We start from the raw sequence: 20784 nt of genomic DNA on the forward strand, positions 1-20784 counted from the left end.
CTGGTCGCCCTGTGATGCATGAAAGATCCGGGGTGACTGCATGCATCGACTCATCGCCAAGATGGTCCATGAATCAAAGCTGACACGCACGCGAAGCTAAAAGGGCGCCATAAGGCCAGCCAATAGAAGCAGACCCTATTTCTCTGGCTGGACAGCACAGGGTTCGATGAATTCCTGGTTTTCGAGGTTTTATCAGTAAACCGACAAGCCGTTACCAAGACAAAGAAATCGTTATTGTAGGGGAGGTAACTTTTTTACGTAGAAGCATGATCAGAAAGCTTTAGTAGCCCTCGGGACATTTGTTGTTGCACCGTGATCACTTAAGCCCTAGCACTGAGCCTGACGATGTTCTGTTGTCCATCCGTTGAGAATCAGATATACCTTTCTAATGGGTTTGGAATAAATGTGTCTGAAGACAGAATCGCCACAAATGTCTGGGGGTTAAACGAGTCATGAGATGATGGATCGAAGGTGGAAACGTACCTCATTCTGAAGGGTGAGTTTGAGCGGCAGATAAAGAAACGCTTCAACTTTCTCCTCTTTTGTTCCTTTCGGCCGAATAATTCACATCGGGGAAAGGTGTCGTATACGCCCGATTGCGAGGATCTCGAGTGAGTCAGCTTGCTCAAGGCTATCAATAGCGTAGGCCTGTCTGCCTGGCGTTCCTTCCAGACATGCAAGATTTTCAAATGGAAATCATTCCACCTCGGTCCATCAACACTCCTACTGAACCTTCACATTGTCCTCACAGAGCAAGATTGGGTCCCGAGTTATTATTGAATGATTATAATGCTTTGGGAGGTCACAGCATTCCTCTACTGTACACACATATGTATACAGATGTACGTAGTACAAATCTATTCAGTGGCCGCCACTGCGGCACAGCTGGCAGCTGCAGCAAATATTATCTGCAGTCATGCTTGGAAGCCCATGGCAGCATGCATGCACGTCCAAATTGGGGTAATTAAAATATGCAACGGGGTAGGGATCGCGCGAACTCTTCGAGCAGTGCTTCTGTCGACCATGCCACTTTGCTGCACTGATTCTGCTCTATCTGCTGTAGCCCGCCCGCCCGTTCTCTATTGATCACCCCTAGTCCAGAGAACCCTCAGGTGCGCTTCAACAGCTTACTGTTAGCTGCCGGTCTGCTTCTTGTGGAATCTCTCCAGCAGCCAATCTAGGCGTGCGCGGATCTGCAATGGCGTGCGCGGCAGCGGCCACGCCAGCACCGGGTCAAGCGGCAGCGCTGCGATTCGCGTGCAGTCGGCCTCGTCTAGCGTACCTCCGCGCTGCCACGCCGTGTACATTATGTCGCGGTCCTCGTCCTGCGCCAATCCAGGCACACACTTACATGACTCTCCAGCTTGCATGCATGAAGCTTTGCTTTGATGCTACCGACCACACAATATCGAGTTTCTTGTAGCACGTTGTGGGCTCCAGCACCCAAGGACAAGACGCTAGCAAGGACTCATGTACAAAATCTGCCAGGAGACTTGTTGTAAAGCACATCAGGATAGGAAGAAGAAATAAAATGAAATGATTGAACATGATGAATAATGATGAAGCAGCAGGTGTCAGGGCAGCTTGCCTGCGTCCAGTGGGTGAGGATGCCGTCGATGATGAAGTCAGCATCGCTGGTCTTATTTGCGCTGTTCCCCGCAGCGCTGTCCTCTGCGCCGTTGCTAGGCCGCTCCCCTGCATCCGCCGGTCCATTCTGCCCCATGGCAGCACCTGCTCCATTGCTGAGCTCCTCCTCACCAGCTGCATTTGCCTGCCGGTCTGATACCCCAAGAGGGGATGCCTTATTCAGCGGGTGCATTCTGTGCGCGTTTGCATCTGCCTTCTCGAATGAGGCCTGAGGTATCACTGGTTGCTGTTGCTGCTGCAGAATATCTGCTGCAGATGCCCGCTGCGCCGCAAAATGAGATGAAAAGTCCGTCGGCCCGTGCATGCTCTCACTGCGTGAGGGAGCTTCCGAGCGCCCGCGCAGCGACCGCGATGGAACGTGCCGGTCCGACAGATCCGAGGGCGGAAGCCGCTCGAAAGACTGGTCCGGCACGGCGGCTGTGGTGGCCGGCGCGGCGGCAGGCCGGCGGCAGAGCTGTTTGGAGAGGTACGCCTCCGCGGCTTCGGCCTGCAGCCGGCGCTCGTGCTCGGCCGCCACGCGCGACTCCCGCCGCGGCTGACCACCAAAGTCCGTGGCCGTCAGCGCCGAGGCGAGCGCGCGCCGGCGGTGCTCGGCGAACTCGTCGAAGGGGTCCCCCCCGGACGCGTCGTCCGCGCTGCGGTCCCCCCGCTGCGCCGCCGCCGCCTCATCAGCCGCCAGCATCTGCTCCGCCTGCCGCGATGCCGTCTCTGCCAGTGCCAGCAGACTCACCGGCTCCCAGTCATCAATGGTATCCAGCTCCTCCCGAGCGCCAACTCGCGCCGCCTTGCGCCGAGGCGCGGCCGCCTTCCGGCCGCGCAGCTGCCGCCGCGCCGCCGCGGGCGGCGCCGGCCCCGGGGAAAGATCTGCAGAGCGCCTTGCCGCATATTCTGCGACGCCTGCCGGAGGCTTGCGCGGCCTGCGGCGTTTCGACCGCGTGAGCGGCCCAGGTGACCCGCCGGGCTCTCTGATGGCCGCTCCGTTGCTGCGGTCTGCCGAGGGGCGAGCGTCCGGGGAGAGCGGCTGCAGGTGGATGTCGCCGGGCCGCGCAATGGGAGAGGTGGCCAAGGAAGGAGGGTCCATATGGGCAGTGGTGACCCCCCTCCGCGAGCGGGTGGACCGGGGCATTGAGACTGCTGAGATGCGCCCCTGCTCGGCGGCCACCAACGCCGGCCCCGGTGCTGACGCGAATGGCAGGTCCGCCCTTCCAGGAGCCGGCTGTGGCTGCAGCTGTGGCCGCTGCTGCAATGGCCCCTCTGCCCATGCTTGCTGCACCGGCGGCTGCTGGTTCTCTATGACGCCCGCTGTTGCCTCAGTGTGGGTGCTGGCCTGATATGGCCTGCGCGGGTCATGAGATCGTATCGCAGGTGCGCTGCATGGCCGCTGCTGCTGGGCTGGGAAATTCCGCGTGGCTGGAACATGCGGATAGGCTGCAGCTTCACGGGCCAGGCTCAGCAAGCGATGCTGCTCCACAGGATGCCCCAAATCTGTGCCGGGAGGTTCCAGGTAGCCAGAGGTCTCAAGTGCGGCGTGTGCAGCCACTGGGGATGCATGACTGCTGGGCAGCGGCAGATCTGAAGATGGTCCCGCACTTCTAAGCGCCGATTCTCCTTCAAGGGATTCTGGCTGCTCACTGCTACATGGCACAAGTGTCAAAATCAGCACCAGAGCCCTCTGCAGCACACCAACTGAAGGCAAATGCACATTTGAAGCTTACATATGGTAGAATGACACACAAAAAGCCGGACACCAGGGAAACTCGTTCCTGCTCAACAAGAGGACACTCCACGCAGGGCTGAACACAAAGAAGTGCCATTCATCAATGGAGGCCCCAAGAAGGGCTCACCAGCTCTGCACATTTTCTGGCTGCTGTGGCAACGGCGCTTGCTGTGCTGTGCTGTGTGGAGGGAGAGGGAGCAGCAAGGATGGCTGCTGAGCGTCCTGTCTCAGCGCGGCCGATGCCGGTGGCTGCACAGGCTGCCGCCTAGTGTACCTCCTCTTCTGGCGATAACCGGGTGCTGGCTGGACTGGAAGTGGCGGCATGGAATTTTCGGGATGCAAGAGAGCACCCTGCGGCTGTGGCAGCGGCGGCTGGGTGGCAGCTACAGACGGCGGCTGCGCCTGATTGGGCTGCCCCGACAGCAGCGTCCAGTGCACTGCATGACACACCATGACTAATAAGCATTTCATTGCATCCCCCAGCTGTCACTACTGTTGACCCGTTGTCTCAGGCCTCACAAAGCTTCCTTGCAGCAGGAAGCACCCAGAAGTTTTGCCGCCAGAGCACTGATGAATTTATCTTCATTTCTTGATTTCATGTACTGTTTATGGAGACAGAAAGACCGTGAAAGAAGCTACCAATAGCCGCTGGGGTGCTTCAGCCAGTCCACTGTTGTCCAAGAAAATTTCCTTTTTCAGGGCTGTGTTGGTCAGGATATTAGGGGTGAATACACGATAGGCAATAATCTAATTACATACCCTCTTGGACGGGAATCGCGGCGGCGCCGGCGCTGGCAGGATCCTTGGCCTTAAGGTGGGCAGACCACAAGCGCGCCAGGTGCGTGGCCGAGCGCCACGGCATGAATTGCGCCGCTATCAGCTCCATCCGCCTCGGCTGCAACCCAGAAAATCACACTCACTCCCGGCTGGTTAGGGGCCAACCATTTGAAGGACTAGAATCTCACTATGTGCTGAAGCGCCCCAATGACCTGGTAAGCTCTCCAATGAAGGCATCTATCACAGAGACGTAATTCTGCAGTAGCATCGGGGTCGAGAGAAGAACAACATGCGTTTTAGACGCCATGTAGGTACTTTGGCAGAGAAAACGCCAGTGCTGCTCTTTCAAGCTCAGCCATTCAGCAGTGGAATTTGGGTTCAAGGTGACATGCACTGATCAAAGGTGTTGTTCTCATGCCTGGCGCCCGTAGTAGAGAAGGCCGGCCTCAATCTGTGCAATCTCCTGCGCCGTCAGCGGGCCCCGCAACCGCGCAATTGCCGCCTGCGTGCCGCACAAATGAACCAATCTCACTCGGGAATAGACAGCGCTGCATCTCGATTACTCTGTAGGAAACAAGACACTCTCTACGCTTACAACTGTGCACATTCAGAGAAGTCTAAAACACAACCACCACTTACTCAAACGGCGCATGCTTGCTACCAAAATCAACAGCCTCTGGCTACCCTGCGGAACTGAAGTCAAGCATGGCAGCTTAAGCAGAATGAGACAGCACGATACTTCCTCTGGCATGCTTTTGGGTCCAAGGCACCAGAGTTTCTTGGAGTGGCAGACCTTGACGGGGTTGTCGCCGGCACGCAGTGTGCACCGGTTGCGGATGCGCGGTGGAATTTCCTCGGCCGCCCGGCCGGGCAGGAAGTACTGCCGCAGCCTGCCCGGCTCCTGCCCAAAACGCAGCAGGCCCCTCGCCAGCAGCTCATCCTCCCCCGGCAGCCACTCTCGCCCCAGGACGGCCGCACTCGCCTGCGCGCCACGAAAGTTTGCTTGCTTATGGAACTCCTTTCTGAGATTCATTTTAAATAATTTCTCATGGACCAATTTATGCAATTTGCAGGGCCACATTCCTGTAGAATCACAATGCCCGAGAAGGGTGCCAGGGTTCAGGGTTTTATAATAGATTTGCGGGAACGGGTAATGTGCTTTTGAGATGTCAAAGAGGCCTCAAATATAGTGCCTTGCATGATGAACCCCAGCTATTGGGGTTGATCATGCAACGCACTGCCGCAATGTGCTTGTGGGCAAAGAGCGGTATCCACTGGTGCAGGTGCAGGCAAGAAGATTTCCGTAGCAGTTGCATGCAGTTGAGAGCAGGAAAGCCTGCTAAAGAACCAAAACACAAGACAGGGGGTGAGATGCAGATTTGGCTCACGTCGGGCAGGAGGCTGGCGGTGAAGCAGGCAGGCAGCTGCGCCATGGCTTCCAGGGCAGCTTCCACGGTGGCTGCCTCGCTCAGGGCGCGCACCACCGACATCACCACCGGCCACGCGCGCATCGACGCCGGCAACCCCTGCAGCATGCATGCATTTAGGATTTAGCAGTCCTGCAACTAGGACATCTGAAAGGAAATGAACCACTTCGCAGAAAGTTGCCATGTAGCCAGATATCTGGATTTCGAACCACCCTGCTGATATATACCTTCATCGAGTCGCTGAGGCAGCCGTCCTCATCTTACCAAGGAGAGGTACAATAGTTTATTCTTGTTTTCTATAAATGCGGGCGTGCAGGCAGGAACTTGGTGTGAGGCTTTGCTGAAGACTGGTGCCCCACCTGCAGCGAGTGGATGAGGTGGCCGGCTGATGCGACGAGGGAGTCGCGGCCGGGCAGCTGCGTGGCAGCTGCAAAGCTAGTCACAAGCAGCTGCACGTGCTGCGCCACCTGGCGGTGCAGCTGAGCCACCTGCAGAGCACATCCCGACGCTTACTCCTGCTAGATTGGCTCAAAGTGTGTAAGACTTGACCTTAGACTTTACGGATAAGCTTCTTGCACCTTTAAAAGCTGCAATCAGGTGCTGTTGCAAAGGAGCACAGGTGCGCTTTGCGACCACGATTAGCATTCACGGATACACAGGGCGCAGAAGTAACGATAAAATGGGCAGACCCACCTGTTCAAGTTTCCAGCTTGGCTGCGGTCCCCCCGCCACAGCCACGGGTGGGGGCCCCTGCGATGGTGCAGGTCGCCCCAGGGCCATCGCCACCGCTGCCTGGCCGGGGGGAAGTGGTGGCGGCCGCGGCGCAGCCGGCGCCAGGGGAAGCTGCCGGGACGCTGCCGGCAGCAGTTGCTTCAGCTGCCTGCGCAGCAGCAGGCGAGCATAGTCAGCTCTGCAAAACACCAATAAATCTCGGCCACTTGTGTGCCATGTCAATCAGACCTCCATGCAGACACAGGCTTCCAGCACTCACTGCCACTTTTCAATCCCCAAGAAAGCCGGCGCATAGGCAGAGAATTGTTTGTCAGATGCCATTCCGGTACTGCCAAATGTGCCACAGGCTTGCATTCCCCAACTTTACACGCCAATGAACCTCCCTGCCAATCTTGAGGGCGGGCTCCGTCTTGCCTAGGAGAATAGCAAGGGCACAATCCACACACAGACACAGCCTCCATAAAAGTACACAGGATGGCAGGGCTTTACGCTGATTCATTCTGCCACATTCAAGAGCGGGCTTTTCCCATCGCTTAGAAAGTTAGCAATGGCATTTTCCAGTGCCAAACTTACCCCAAAAATACACAGGATGGAAGTCTTTCACACCTGGTCTGTAGCAGCAGAGTCGACTGCACCGGTCTCTCCTGGTGTCCCGGCCGAGTGTGCTTTGGCGCGTACACATACGTGCGGATGCGCGTCGATCGCCGCGGCGCAGCCGTCGGTTCGGATGCGCCTGCCATGACAGAAAGATGAGATAACTAGCACGCGGGTGTTCATTTGCATCTTCCCACTGCTTGCTGCATATCACACGCTGACTGCTGCCCCAGCATATGGCCCAGAGCGGCAGAAAGTATACCATGAAACATCCCGCTGCCCAGAGAGGCATAATTCTGCTCAGCTTGTCAGCCTTGCTTGGACTGATGTGTAATATCTCCCGCTCCCTCGCATGAGCTTTCGGTCCATGCATGGAGCTTGGCCGCGCATGATAGTGCAGGTCAAGTTCCACTTCTGGGCCGCAGGTGCGTTCATCTAGTGCTGGATACTCCCTACCAATCCGGTAGCTGCAAGCAATCACTAGAGTCTAGGTATAGCGTGTGCAAGTCAAGTTCGCATTGTGGCCTCAGTGGCACGCTGTGTTCCTGTCTTGCTGTGATTTGAAGTTGAGCAGTAATAGCTCACCTGCAGCTGTGGGCTTGCCAAAATTGGCGCCCATGAGCTCGTCCCAGTCCAGCACAAAGTCCTCGTCATCGTCCTCGCCATCATACAGCTCCAGCGGATCCGCCTCACCTCGCAGCACCTGACCAGCAAATGTCACATCACGTAAATTTAGAACACTGTAAAGAAAATCCCCAAATGTCCCAAAGTGAGCTGCAAAATGACCAATCAATATGCATGGCGGACTTTGCAGTTCTGTGCTCTTGCCTTTCCCGTGCCAACGCTGTGGCAGCATAGTCACGCCCTTCAGGGCCAACAACTTTTTACTGCATGTGCTGCAAATTCTTTGCTTCTGTGCCCTAGCGGCATGCAAGAGATACTCTGACTTCCAACACTCTCGAGTTCCCGCACCCGCAGGAACTGCTGGTACTGCTCCCCCTCCTCATCAAACAGCTCGTCCCCCTCCTCCCCCAGCAGCGCGTCCAGCTCGTCCAGGCTGATGTGCTGCATGGGCAGCCGCGTGCGCGTGCGGCACCCAATCGGCTCGTCCTCGGGGCTCGCCGGCAGCAGCGCCGCCGGCATTTGCGGCCGCCCCGGCGAGGCGCCTGCCCGGGCACATTAACCGCTTCTCGATGAAGCTGCACGCGCAGTGCTTGCCGTGCCAAAGACACAAGGGGTTCAAGAATTCAAGCAAGGCCAGGAGTACACCTCAAGTGCACCATGCTCTTGACTCTTTGGCCTGTGGTGGGCCGAATGCATGCGTAAATGAATCACGTTATGCAGGAGAAGCACCTATTTCCAATCACAACGCTTGCAGAGATGCCATGCATCAGTTCTTTAGCGCCTACGGCATGGTATGCTGGTGCAACACAACATGAGGTACTGATGACGGGGTGGGATGCACTCCGCAGGAAGAAGAGGGCTGGGGGTGGCCGCACTAAGGTCACACAGCGCTTACCAGCCGTGTCTGTTGTGCTGGGCATTGCTGAAGGCTGCATGTCAGCGCCTTGGAGGGGAGAAAGAGAGCTAAGCGCTGTGTTGTATGCATCACTAGCAGCTCTTTCCTCCCCCACGACTTCAACATCCTCTGTGGCTTCAGAGTCTGCGTCAGACTGTGCAGTGCTGTATTCTGACCCGCTGTCACTGTCTTTGGAGTACTCCACCTCACTTCCCACGCCCCGCTCTGTTCCTTCATCCTCGTCATCTGACTGCAGGGACAGAAGGATTTGTGATGGTGTTCAATCTTGTACCTGCAAATGACAGGGAAAGCAACAGCCTGCAACAGAGCACATCTTACCGCCTCCATGAGATCCGCTTCATCTAGGATCCTCGCGATGTCGGGGTCCAGGAGGTCGTCGAGGTCGGGGAGACTGGCATCCTCGTTGCTTACCGCCATCCTGGTCTGGCGTTCACTATGTAATCATGCGACAGATTTTCAACTGACAGGCCTTCTATTTTGCTTGAGATCTATTTTGTTTGAATTCCAGGTCTTTCTCAGCTCTCACTCTCCGGTAGAAGGGAGCGCTTAGCGCAACACGTATCCTTGAACTATTGCATATCTGAAAGTAGCAACAAACACCCGACCATTGGATTATCCGGGGAGAGGCAAAGTCTGGCTGACTCAGTAAGTCATCTCCATTTGGTACATCACAGAACAGATGAAAGTCAAGGACTCCTCGCAAGTTGGCAGCTTCCAGCACTTCGTTGTGATGCAGGGCAAATGCAGCCATTTGATTGGCTGTGGGGTAAAGTTCCCCCGCTTCCTGGTCTCTGGGGGATCCCACAACTTCCCCACTCCCAGATTGCTGGTCCCATGCTGCGGGCAGAGGATTGAGGTAATCAAATCTTTGCAGATCATTCCTGGAATACGTCTGGATAAAGAATGTGCAGCTTTGTCGCCTGGGTGGACTGAATCAGGTGGGCTGCAGCCACCGGATGTGCACTGCAAGTGCCGCCGCGGTGCCCAGTAGGCGCTGCTTCGAATGCGTTGAGACACCGAGTTTCAAGGTTTCGGCACTGGGGTGGTGATGCTTTCATTTGAGGAGTGCTAGAACTATCGCTTAAACTCCAGTACCGCCACGCCCCAGCCAGAGAAAAAAATGAGCAAAAAGGAAAGAGCAAAAAGCACTTCCAGCGGGACTCGAACCCGCAACCTCCTGATTAGAAGTCAGATGCGCTATCCATTGCGCCATGGAAGCGGGTTCGTTGCGCCAAATGCGCCACAGAAGCAAGCAATGCAATCCCGTATTTCGGTAGCTTTATATACTGACAGCCTTGCAGACACAGTACAGTAAAGCACACGACGTTATTGCGGACATTGTTTTCTTGACTGATCTGCTACTGCAAACCTTTGCTGTTATTGACAGCATCTTCATCCGAAGCTTGGGTCACTCCTCCTTAGACTTGCAGTCAGCTGATCTGCTGGCAGATCGCAATCTAATGTAAGACGTGCATACGATCCTAAAAAGAATGAATTGAGCCCAACTTACTGTGTAAGTTTTGTGACGCTGACTTCATCCTGGATTGCCTTTTGGTTGTTGTGCGATCGCGCTTATAAAAATTACACCGGAGCGCTCCTTTCCCACGGCCTACTTATCCCAGCACGCCTACCCTGATTAGCTTTACTCTATCCTCAGTCCGAACTTACATCTTAGCATGTATCAATCTACAGTGCAGAAATCAGGATCACTGTCGCTGTTCACCTTGAACCTCCCTCGAGGTGGACGTGGGTCTTGATTGTACCATACTAGAAGTGCGCAGGGCATCTTTACCCCAAGATTTGAGTCACTTCATCCTCCAAAATATTGATGTTATCCATAGATAGATGATGGAAAGCTACAATGCAGTGGTCCTGGGAGTCCCCTCAAGGCAGGTCCCCCCGCACCTTCCCAGCCAGGAGCAGCTGTGATGAAAATACGCACCTGCTATTCCCATCTCCCATCTCCCAAAGAAAAGGATAAAGATCCTTACTTTGAACGATTCAGACACGCGTGACTAAATCAAGACCACTCTGGGAGCATCGAATCTGCACTCGCTAAGACAAGAAGGGAGTGGAGAATGCGGTATGTTGTCGTGTTGTTGGGAGCATATGGCAACATTTCCATGAGTTGTGGCATCGTTTGCAGATTCTTAAAAGCAGGTTTTCCTCATGCAATGCCAGCCGATGGACAAGCTGCTAATGTACTGCCTGGACCAAAGCCCGACAATGGCAATGCACTTTGCAGGTCCACGTGCCAGCATGCCCAAATTAAGAGCGTGCACAACGGCAGTAACTTACACAATGGAACCCATCTGCTGAGATGCGGGAAGCCAGCATTCAGAAATCACAGTCAAAACGGTGAACCTGCCCCACGAAGGCATGCCGGGCCGCGCAAGACGCTGGTGCTAGCGCAGGCTGCCACTGCAGAAGCCGTATTACAGAAGGCAGATCTCCACGAGGATCTGAAGAAAGCTTTGCGCAGCGTAAAACCCAAGGTACAGTCTGCACCAACTCACTTGCTGCAAGACACCTTTCCTTGCCAGTTGCCACTTCACAGCAAAGGAAAGCTTGATAACAATAATATCGATGTCAACGCAGCTCCTTATAGATGGAGAATTCGTGGACGCTGCCGGGGGCGAGACCTTCCCCACAGAAGACCCTCGAACAGGAGATGTTCTCCTCGACGTGGCAGAGGCCCAAGAACGGGATGTTGATCGTGCTGTGCAGGCTGCTCGCAAGGTGCTGTACTTCTTCAACTCGTTCTAGACGCTGTACTGAATGCATCCTTGAAAGATTTTCATTGTCTTGCTGGAATTTTGAACGGCAGAACCAACAAAATGCAGGCGTTCGACCATGGCCCTTGGCCAAGGATGTCCGGGCGTGAGAGGGGGCTGCTCATATACAAGCTGGCAGACCTGATGGAGGTGTGCACTGCCAAGACTTTCAAATCTGCTCATAACTCTATTTTGTCTACAGTATCTACCTGCTCCCTAGAAGCTGGAAGAAGCTGCAGGCTCAGCAACAGTACTGCACGTTTGGGCCTTCCATTGTGTTGGACCATCGCAGTGCAATTGAAGAGTACTTTCTGTGTGGTCCCAGGAGCATCTGCTTGAGCTGGCCACGCTGGAGTCACTCGACAACGGCAAGCCCCTCTCTGTTGCCAAGAGCAGCGACCTGCCAGAGGTAAGATCATGATCACACACGCTCTAAGAGGTGTTGAAGGTATCCCATGATGAAATTGCATGCTTGATTGCACAATTTGCTTGCTTCGTCGTGTAAGGTTGGTGGAAAATCACAAAGCAGAGGCGATTTCAAAAGGCAGAGGTGATTTCCAGTTCGAATTTGAGGTGTGCAGGCGATTGAGCACCTGCGCTATTTTGCCGGCTGGGCCGACAAGATCCACGGCCTCACCATCCCCACGGCCGGCAAGATGCAGGCGCACACATACCGGGAGCCACTCGGTGGGTCTATGTGCTCACCATGGCACACAGTGGATGCCTGGCTGGCGCCAATGGCAAGACATGGATGCCCGATGCTAGCCGCGAATGGATGCCACGAGCCTCAAACAACTATTGTGCTCTATTCAGCAAACTACTCTTATCAGAGCATTAGTGGCCAGCAAATTGGATTGTGACTTGGTCTGTGCAGGTGTGGTGGGGCAAATCATCCCCTGGAACTTCCCCATCCTGATGCAGGCCTGGAAGCTGGGCCCTGCTCTGGCGGCAGGCAACACCATCGTCATGAAGGTGAGCCGCTCAAACGTCAGCCCATTTCTTTGCCTTTTCATCCCTTAACTACCTGGCAATCTTCCAACAATGCACATGCCACCTGCTGTAACATGCTGTGGAGACCTGAATCAATCACTGTGCTCCAAATGTTATGCCGTGTCAGGCTTGGGGCAGCAATCCTGCCAGAGCTGAAATGCATCGCCACATGCTGCCATGCAGCTGATGTGGCGCCGCATGCATGCTGACATGTGCCGGCATGTGCCGCTGCGTGCCAGGTGGCAGAGCAGACGCCGCTGAGCGCGCTGCGGGTTGGTGAGCTGGCGCTGGAGGCCGGCATTCCACCGGGCGTCCTCAACATCATTCCCGGCAGCGGGTCAGTCGCCGGCGCAGCCCTCGCCAAGCACAAGGGCGTGGACAAGGTGAGTTCGTTGGAATGCGTTTGCTGTGTGCCGTCTGCAGATGTGGTGAAGCAAGGCATATTTACAGCTCAACCTGCGCTGTTTTGTTGCGCGATGGAACGAGCCTGAAGGGGAGCCTCAAGCTATATGATTTGAACCTCGAGAGCGTTGCTTTGCATAAAAATGCAATGCATGTCAGCAGCATTTGATACTTTTGCAGTCCTCTCTTCTTATCAAGCCTGGCCGGCGCTCATTTTTGAGAGGGCAGACCCAGGCATTGCTCAGAGATTAATTACGCCAAGAAAGGTACCCGCAGCATGCAGTGATGAATTCTTGCCTGCGCAGATCGCGTTCACTGGCAGCACGGAGGTGGGGAAGATCATCATGAAGCAGGCGGCCGAGAACGTGGTGCCCGTGACTCTGGAGCTTGGAGGCAAGTCGCCGTTTGTGGTCTGCCCAGACGCTGACCTGGACGCCGCTGTGGAGTGCGCACACCAGGCGCTCTTCTTCAACATGGTGAGTGCAATGTAATCGCTTTGTTCGTTTATATCATGATTTGAAATTGAAACCAATAGATATGACAAACCCTTACACTTTGTGTGCTGAAAAAAAAAATTGAGAATTTCAACACATGACGCGAAGTGGCTACAGTGGATAGCTTTCTTGACATTGACTCACGGGTGCCCCGGAAGGGGTGTCTTGGAAGGAATTCAGTGAGGTATCTTTGACATGTCCCTGGGCTGGAAGTGTGTATTGGAGACAGCCAAGTGCAACTCTCGCAGATGAAAGCAGCAGTAGGTGCACAAGAAAGCTACGAAAATTGGAATACAAATGTGGGGTTTACTGCTGCGCAGGGCCAGTGCTGCACAGCGGGATCGCGAACTTTTGTGCACGAGAGTATCTACGACGAGTTTGTCAAGCGGGCAGTGAAGCGCGCAGCAGAGAAGGCCGTGGGTGACCCCTTCGATGAGAGCACCGAGCAGGGGCCTCAGGTATGGACCCTCAGTAATGAGCCATTACTACACATTACTCGTACATGACGGCTGAGGCATCATGCAAATTTGTATGCATGCTCCTTGCTGTGCCGTTTGTTGAATTGCACTGATGTTCTTCGCAATCTGTGGTGGGTTGACAGTAACACCTCCATGCATATGTTGACGAGAGATTTGGATTCGAAGTCATGTGTTTGCCGGTGTGCTGGGTCTGAGAGCAATGTCTGGACGCTGCAGGTGTCCAAGGAGCAGTTTGAGAAGATCTTGAGCTACATTGACAAGGGCCAGCAGGAGGGCGCCAAGCTTGAGTATGGCGGCAAGCGCATCGGTACGAATCCAGAAGTCCAATTCTTTTTTTTTTGTCATTATTCCCGAGCCACAAGCCAATGTGATAATGTATAATTTGGTTGCCAGCCTGGATGAAATACTACAATTTCATGGGGTTTTCGGATTTTAATGTGGGGTAGGCGGCTGTTTCTACCGCGTGCGCTGTTCACATGCGCTTACCAACTTGCCAGGATCCCTGTGGCCCATTTGAACGTCCTAGGAATGCAAATGCCTTTCATTTGGTGAAGTTACTATTTGAGCCCTAGTGGCTGACAAGTCTCTCGTACTCCCTCATTGGTTACTGCTGCACGATGCTGGTTCTGAGCTACTGAGTCTGTCGAATCGCAGGGGACAAGGGTTACTATGTGGAGCCGACAGTTTTCAGCAATGTGACGGATGAAATGAGCATTGCAAAAGACGAGATCTTCGGCCCCGTCCAGTCTATCCTCAAGTGGTCGACTATCGGGGAGGTGCGCATGCGGACCTGTTTAGGATGCCCAATCCTACAGAAATGCTCGTAAAAGTCTGTCAGTAATCTGTAGCCTGCCCATATCCACATTGAAATGTCGCAACTGATGCTGGGGAATTTGGAGCACCAGCAAGTTCACACAGCAATGAGGGTTCACATATCAAGACATTCCTAACGGGTTATAGGCCATGTGCGTACCACTCTAGTTGCACCACGGGTGGGTCAGAGCAGACTGATGTGTCTCTGGTAGCCAGATGTCCTACGCTTCACACATTTGCTTGCATGCCGCTGAGGTGACAGCAGATGATCTGACTGGTAGTAGTAATCAGTGAGTAGTGTCCATTTGGTGCGAGGTCAGTTGATTGAGAGTTGAGCGCCCTTCCTTGCAGTCGCCCTTCCTTGCAGCAAGTGTCTAACCTACCACTAGCACAGTCGCCCTTCCTTGCAGCAAGTGTCTAAACTACCATTAGCACAGGAGCTTGACAAGCTTTCTAACACAGGTGTTGGAGCGGGCGAATGCCACAGAGTATGGCCTGGCAGCAGGAGTGTTCACACAGAACCTGAACTGGGCCACAACGCTGTCCCGAGGACTCAAGGCAGGCACGATCTGGGTGAACACATGGAACACATTTGACGCAGGAGTCCCCTTTGGGGGCTACAAGCTGAGCGGCATCGGACGCGAGCACGGCGAGGCTGCGCTTAGTCACTACACCCAGGTGATCCACCCTTTTTGCTGCTGGCTTTTTCTTGTGATATGCATGGATAACAGCCGATGTAGAATCAGGCACGAGATATGATGCTGAGTGATGTGATCGCATGCACACTGGCAACCCAGCCAATGTTGCATTGAGACCTAGTATGGTTGAAGCTGCATATATCTGAAGGCTTGATACTGATCTGCGTGATATGTAAAATCCAGAGGAAGAAACTGCCCAGTATTAGCATTGCTTGCTGCCCTTATTCTGGACCACTGGTGGGGGTTTCGAGCTATCAGGGTTATGTATTTTTTATATTTTTATAGGGCTCAGGGTATGGGACTAACCAAGTGCTGCGAATGACGCAGACCAAGTCAGTGTACCAGCCACTTGAAGAGCCGCTCAACTGGAACATGTGAGCTGGAACATCAAGAGATCTTCCTGGCCATAATTAATAAGGATTTGTCAGCAATAAGCTGCCACAGCAGCGCCAGCATATTTCAATTGAGCCATCTATTCTCTGACCATCTGGAGGTGCATGCAAGGGTGTAGCACTGTGCGAAGATTGAGGTCAGTTAGGGTACCGTATTGTTGGCATCCACGGTCCCAAAGTGCAGAACCTGCATGGGCAGATGATCATTAGTCCATTGGCTCTGACAGTGCAACATGGTGACACATTTCTGTGAGGTATATTGTGTGATGAACATGATACTGTAATTGTTGCTATCCCTGGAGAGCGCAGAAATAATATGCGTCGCTGAATATTCCGCGGGATTCATCCGTTATGACAATGTGCCAAAACACAGCAATGTGGTAGAACAAGAAAAAATGGGGTTGCGGTGCATTCTCTTAGAAGTATGATTTTTTTGAGCAACTACAACTTGCAGTGGGCAGCTCAACAGCAGCTACCTATCAGACCCTGTATTCATGTGCTTTTTAACTCTAAGATTTTTGCCACTCTGTGGAGGTCAAGACTATCGGTGAAAGGTATCTGCACATCAAGATAATCCAGAAGGCTATCTACAGATACTTTTCCATTGTTCGTCTCATCATGAAAAGTGCACACTGCCGTGTTGCAGAGGGAACTTTTTTCAGTGTACTTCACTACTTGAACACCTTTCTACTACCTGGACACCTGTGATTATACATATAGCTGAGCTACAAGAGATAACTTTATGTTCTTTTTCCAACTTCTGATGCTTATATCAACACCCTCAAGGAATCATGCCTTGAACAAGGGGACCCTGGGGCACTTTAAAAATCACCGCTGCTGGCAATAGCTCAAAATATTCCATGATGGCGCCCCGAGAGAAGTTGTGGCCAATATGAAACTGCTGTTAAGGGGATGCGCACGGAGAGCTGGTAGAAGAATATATATTGATCAGGGGATTGATAATCAATAAATCAGGGGCGGTGGAGGTTATTGGCTGCCGCGCAGCTTCTTCCTGATCTCCTTGACATAGTCCTTGACCCCGCCCTCCAGCAAGCGCAGAGAAGACTTCTCCACTAGAAACACCTGAACATTCACAACACACACTCCTAGCCACCAGTACCACCGTTCAGATGTGATGCTCTTACTGACACTGCTTGACTCCCAACGCCAGAAGAACTGATGAGCCTCAGCATGACTGCCTGAGCCTAAAGGCCCTCAGCTTGTCAGAAGCTGCTACAACATTCAGAAACTGTGCAGTCAAAGCGATGAACCCTCGTTCTTGTCCTTTACTTCGTATGGTTTTGCAGGTAATCCCCTGTTCTTGTTCAGCAATAATATTTCTGAGTTCACATTACCGGATGCTGACGCACAGGCACCAGAGAACCGCCAGCTCGTTGGGCCATGCCACCTTTGTGCATGGCAAGCACATCTACATCTTTGGCGGCATGAGGATGAGTCATGCAGTAATCTGCAGGGTAGCCATCTATAGGTGCAGGGTGCATTGCATGGCTGGCATGCATGCAAAAAGAAATCTTTGTCAGATGACTGCAATCAGCTCGATCGCTGGTGAGTACTGACCTGGGAGGCAACGCTGGCGACAAAGTGTTGGTCATGGGAGACGAGGACGAGCGCGCCAGAGTAGGCTTGCAGGCAGGCCATAAGGCTGCCTATCGACTGCATGTCCAAGTGTGCAGTCGGCTCATCCTGCACGCAGAACACCCAGCAATTCAAATTCGAATTTGAACTATATAGTAACCTCAAATCCCCGGCCTGCCACTCTACGACAGTAATTGTTGGGCTTGTTTGCACCTGCATGACTGCGCTCAGGGCACATGCTTGCCAAGTTAAGCAGCATTCAGTGTAAGTCTTCCTTCCTTGAACACAGTCAGTCTGCCTTCCGTGTTACATTTATTTCAGCCAAGCTAGGGCTGGATCAATGCCCGACACTGATCCGCAGAGTCAGCATTCAGCATACAACCAAACAGAGCGAGCTGACGCCTAGAGGAGGAATGCACGGCAGCGGAGGGGGTGCCAGACCAGGCGCTGGATTACATAAGGGGTGACGTGAGGGTGAGGTGAGGGGTGAGTCACCAGCACGAGAAGCTGCGGCGAAGCGAAGGCCACAGCCGCCAGTCCCACGCGCACGGCCTGGCCCCCAGACAGACTGCGCATCGGCTGAGTCGCTAGGGCTCCTTTGATGCCGAAAGATCCCAGGTGATTCCTCAGCTCCTGCTCCTTCACTACATGGGTCAAAGCACAAAGTGCTGTCAATAGCAGGACTGTGTGAAAGTTGATGCTGAGAATCGGCTGAGGTGCAGGGGCCCCTCTGTTACCTAAGGAGCCCAGATGGTTCTTGAGCCCCCATTCCTTCTCTGCAGGGGCCAAGCAGCAGCTGCTGTCAAGCTGAGACTGTCGTAATAGACAGCTTGCTTGTCAAGCTGCCAGGCAGTGTACAACAAGACAGCAGCTGTCGCGTGTACCATGACTTCCTTGCTGCACTATAGTAGCATAACGCAGTCATGAAGGCTGCTGATCAGGGCTGCGCACTCAATAGATGGCCACGCCATGCTGATGCTCACAAAACAAACTGGCACTACAGCAATTTGGTACCCATGTCATTCCTGCCTTACAAATCATGCATGTCCTTTCAAAGAGCAACTCATTCTCGTTTCTAGGGAGAATAAGAATGGGGTTTGAGGGAATTGCAATATCAGGCGCGTGGCAAACCAAAGACTCTCTGACCTTTCAGGATTTGTATAAGTTTGCATCAAGGAATATAAATAATAGAGTTTACCGTCCGGGTGCAGCTCCTTCATGTGCGCGAGCGCGCTGATTTGTCCCCTGCCGATGACTAATCGCTCCACGTTGTCCTGCGCGAAGACGCCAAATTTGGCCTGGGGGTGCCGCTGTACGGAGCCGCTGACTGGACTCAGCTCCCCCAGCATCAGCTTTACTAACGTCGACTTGCCCTGCCCATTTGCGCCCACCAGGGCTATGCGGCTGCCCTGCGCATGCATGCGCCCACCCTTCAGCCCTGTCATTGTTCATATTTTGCAGGGTATCAGAAAGAATGTTCAGAATCTAAGAATTAATTGGAAGAGGGCAAAAGTACCGGGATTGACATCCAGTGTCTTGTGACGATCAGGAGGTGCACACAACTACAGATAACTGCATCAAATGATTTCATCAAGCTGCGGTGTCTATGTGGACCGCTGCTGCTGCTGCTGCTGTGCAAAGCTGCATTTGCAGATCAAAGTTGAGAGCACCAGATCATAAAGTCAAACCTGTTCCACGCAGAGCGTGATGTTGGTCAGGACGGGTTTCCTGCGCGCGGGCGAAGGTCTGGGGGCGTTCCCTGCCGCGCCCGCCAAATCAGGCTGCCCTTCCACGGGCGTCGAGTTCGAATTCGAATTCGAAACGGTCGCGGGGTACGCGAACGAAACGGCCTCCAGTTGCAGCAGCGGCCCGCGCGTGCGCAGCTGCCCCGGCTCGGGAAGCTTCCAGGCAGCTGCCACGTCGGGTGCGTCCAGCTCCACATCCTTGCGGCTCTTCAGGTGATACCCGCCCATGTCCCTGCGCCGACACAACCAAGGTCCTCAGCACTTCACTCCGCAGAAAATGGATCTCAGGTGGCTGTTTGAATTAGAGGTAGAATAATCCCAGAGATTCCTGCCCTCAAGCTCATGATCTCCTTGCACACAATTCTACCATGAGCAGAGATCTGTACTCAGATCTACAGACGAGCTAATTCCCAGGATGTTCTACCGCAGTGTGCTCCCCAGACCTTACAAACTTGTGCCAAAGACAAGCGCAACTGCACATGATCCACAGAATGGGGCAATCGATCTGAGGGGCCAATAGTGCAGCGGCGGCTGCGCACTTGTTGCGGCTGAATCGGTGCCCCTTGTCGTTTTTCTCCTGCCCCAGGCGCTCCTCCAGCTTCTTTTTGCGCGAGGCCACCATCTGCAACTTCTTGTCGTCGCCAGACCTCTTTGCCGCCGCCTCGTTCGTCTGCCACACATCAAAAATTCAAGGTTTTCAGTGATGAACACAGTGATAACCAACAATCCCGTGGTCAGTAATCCTGACGACTACGAATATACCCCCGTTCGACTTGCTTGTGTCAAAGCCTACCGCCAGCGTTCATTCTGAGCCAGAATCAAACTCATCATGCTTTGCTTGATCAGAGGCAGACCTATTGGAGGCCTTTTGGGCATCTTTTTCCATGGCGAGATCTTCCTGATACTTGACAACGACTTGATACTGCAATTCTTGGTGGGGGCTCGGCATCTGTCTGATGTCAAGGCATCTTTGTGCCTCTTCCACCACGCATCCCACTAGACAGAAGATCTGCATGCAACCTCTGCCTGTTCAGGTTGAACTGAGGTATTTGGACCAGGCAATAACCTGGATGGTTTTCTCGATGTGGGCTTTCTTGCGGTCGATGCCGTCCTGCAGACGCGCCAGGTGCAGCTGCTTCTCCTCAGTGTTCTGCACGAACTCTGGCGCCACAAGGCATGCATTGTCAGTTGTACTCCGCTCTGCAAAAATCTAAAAATTCTGAAGCATCGCCAAAGCATCAGCGTAGAAAACTTGCCCTCCTTCTAGCTTTGTCAACAGCAAGCTTTCTTATTAGGTCGGCAGTCACTTCCATGGAAGAAGCATGCATCAGCCGTTGATGCCTTGAGAAGGAATTGTCCTTTCAAGAGCGATATGTAGAGGCAAGGATGGCTTTCATGGACCATAGCTGGCATCCATGTGAACGTGAGGCACCTGAGTAGTTGCCAACATGGTAGGCGAGGCGCTTGTGGCGGAAGACAATAATCTCGTTAGCTACGGCATCCAGGAAGGCTCGATCGTGGGAGACGACGACAATAGTTGTCGCATCAAGCGACTTCAAATATCTCTGCAGCAGTCGCCACAGCAGAATTTAAACAGTGACAGTGACATCAAGAGCATGCATGCAGCAAGACCATGAGATCAGATACAGAATAATGTGCTTCTTTCAGGCAGGAGGATGTTTAATGAGATGCACTGAGAAAGCAGATATGATCTCTGAGAAAAGCATGTGCTGTGCAGACTGACACATGGGAGTGGCTATACATGCCAAGAGACAGCGCTGCGAGCAATTTGGGTAGGCCTCAAACCTGCAGCCAGAGGATGCTAGGCAGGTCCAAGGCATTTGTCGGCTCATCCTGCAGATACACAAGACAGAAATCAATCGTCTTCCATCAGTAAATAGCCCCAAGTGGCCACGTACACCTGTGTACAATACCACGGCCGCAGTGTTCAATATTTTATTCCCATT

The 20784-nt window shown here is 53.5% G+C and overlaps 3 protein-coding genes and 1 non-coding gene across 4 annotated transcripts; 1 reads left to right on the forward strand and 3 right to left on the reverse strand.

The window, feature by feature from the left end:
• Nucleotides 1–1133: 1133 nt before the first annotated feature.
• On the reverse strand, nucleotides 1134–4250 carry COCSUDRAFT_60105 (hypothetical protein; the record flags this gene model as incomplete). Its single annotated transcript, XM_005642925.1, has 5 exons — nucleotides 1134–1325; nucleotides 1547–3319; nucleotides 3492–3613; nucleotides 3715–3801; nucleotides 4124–4250. 5 exons carry the CDS (start codon nucleotides 4248–4250, stop codon nucleotides 1134–1136), a joined length of 2301 nt encoding a protein of 766 aa, XP_005642982.1.
• Nucleotides 4251–4553: 303 nt separating this feature from the next.
• Nucleotides 4554–8851, reverse strand: COCSUDRAFT_60106 (hypothetical protein; the record flags this gene model as incomplete). Its single annotated transcript, XM_005642926.1, has 10 exons — nucleotides 4554–4643; nucleotides 4935–5123; nucleotides 5530–5667; nucleotides 5928–6056; nucleotides 6262–6478; nucleotides 6907–7033; nucleotides 7480–7597; nucleotides 7867–8060; nucleotides 8414–8663; nucleotides 8753–8851. 10 exons carry the CDS (start codon nucleotides 8849–8851, stop codon nucleotides 4554–4556), a joined length of 1551 nt encoding a protein of 516 aa, XP_005642983.1.
• A 729-nt stretch (nucleotides 8852–9580) lies between these two features.
• COCSUDRAFT_t76 lies at nucleotides 9581–9653 on the reverse strand. Its single transcript has one exon. It is a non-coding gene; the product is annotated as a tRNA-Arg (tRNA).
• Nucleotides 9654–10445: 792 nt separating this feature from the next.
• On the forward strand, nucleotides 10446–17679 carry COCSUDRAFT_54894 (aldehyde dehydrogenase). The gene is made up of 16 exons (XM_005642927.1): nucleotides 10446–10517; nucleotides 10680–10929; nucleotides 11033–11173; nucleotides 11278–11358; nucleotides 11534–11617; nucleotides 11790–11895; nucleotides 12083–12180; nucleotides 12438–12581; nucleotides 12906–13076; nucleotides 13415–13552; nucleotides 13790–13880; nucleotides 14228–14349; nucleotides 14849–15064; nucleotides 15412–16559; nucleotides 17055–17180; nucleotides 17568–17679. The coding sequence occupies exons 1-14, from the start codon at nucleotides 10513–10515 to the stop codon at nucleotides 15460–15462; spliced, it is 1698 nt and encodes a 565-aa protein (XP_005642984.1). The 5' UTR covers nucleotides 10446–10512; the 3' UTR covers nucleotides 15463–16559; nucleotides 17055–17180; nucleotides 17568–17679.
• The last annotated feature ends 3105 nt before the right edge of the window (nucleotides 17680–20784 follow it).

The sequence above is a fragment of the Coccomyxa subellipsoidea genome (assembly GCF_000258705.1).
Source record: "Coccomyxa subellipsoidea C-169, whole genome shotgun sequence".
In the NCBI taxonomy this organism is placed as follows: Eukaryota; Viridiplantae; Chlorophyta; class Trebouxiophyceae; family Coccomyxaceae; genus Coccomyxa; species Coccomyxa subellipsoidea.

Bases quoted from the DNA above. Each gene is read 5' to 3' on its own strand.
- COCSUDRAFT_54894 (XM_005642927.1), top strand. The intron at 11,174-11,277 runs GTGCTGTACTTC...AACAAAATGCAG, and splicing joins CTGTGCAGGCTGCTCGCAAG to GCGTTCGACCATGGCCCTTG. The intron at 11,618-11,789 runs GTAAGATCATGA...TGAGGTGTGCAG, and splicing joins AGAGCAGCGACCTGCCAGAG to GCGATTGAGCACCTGCGCTA.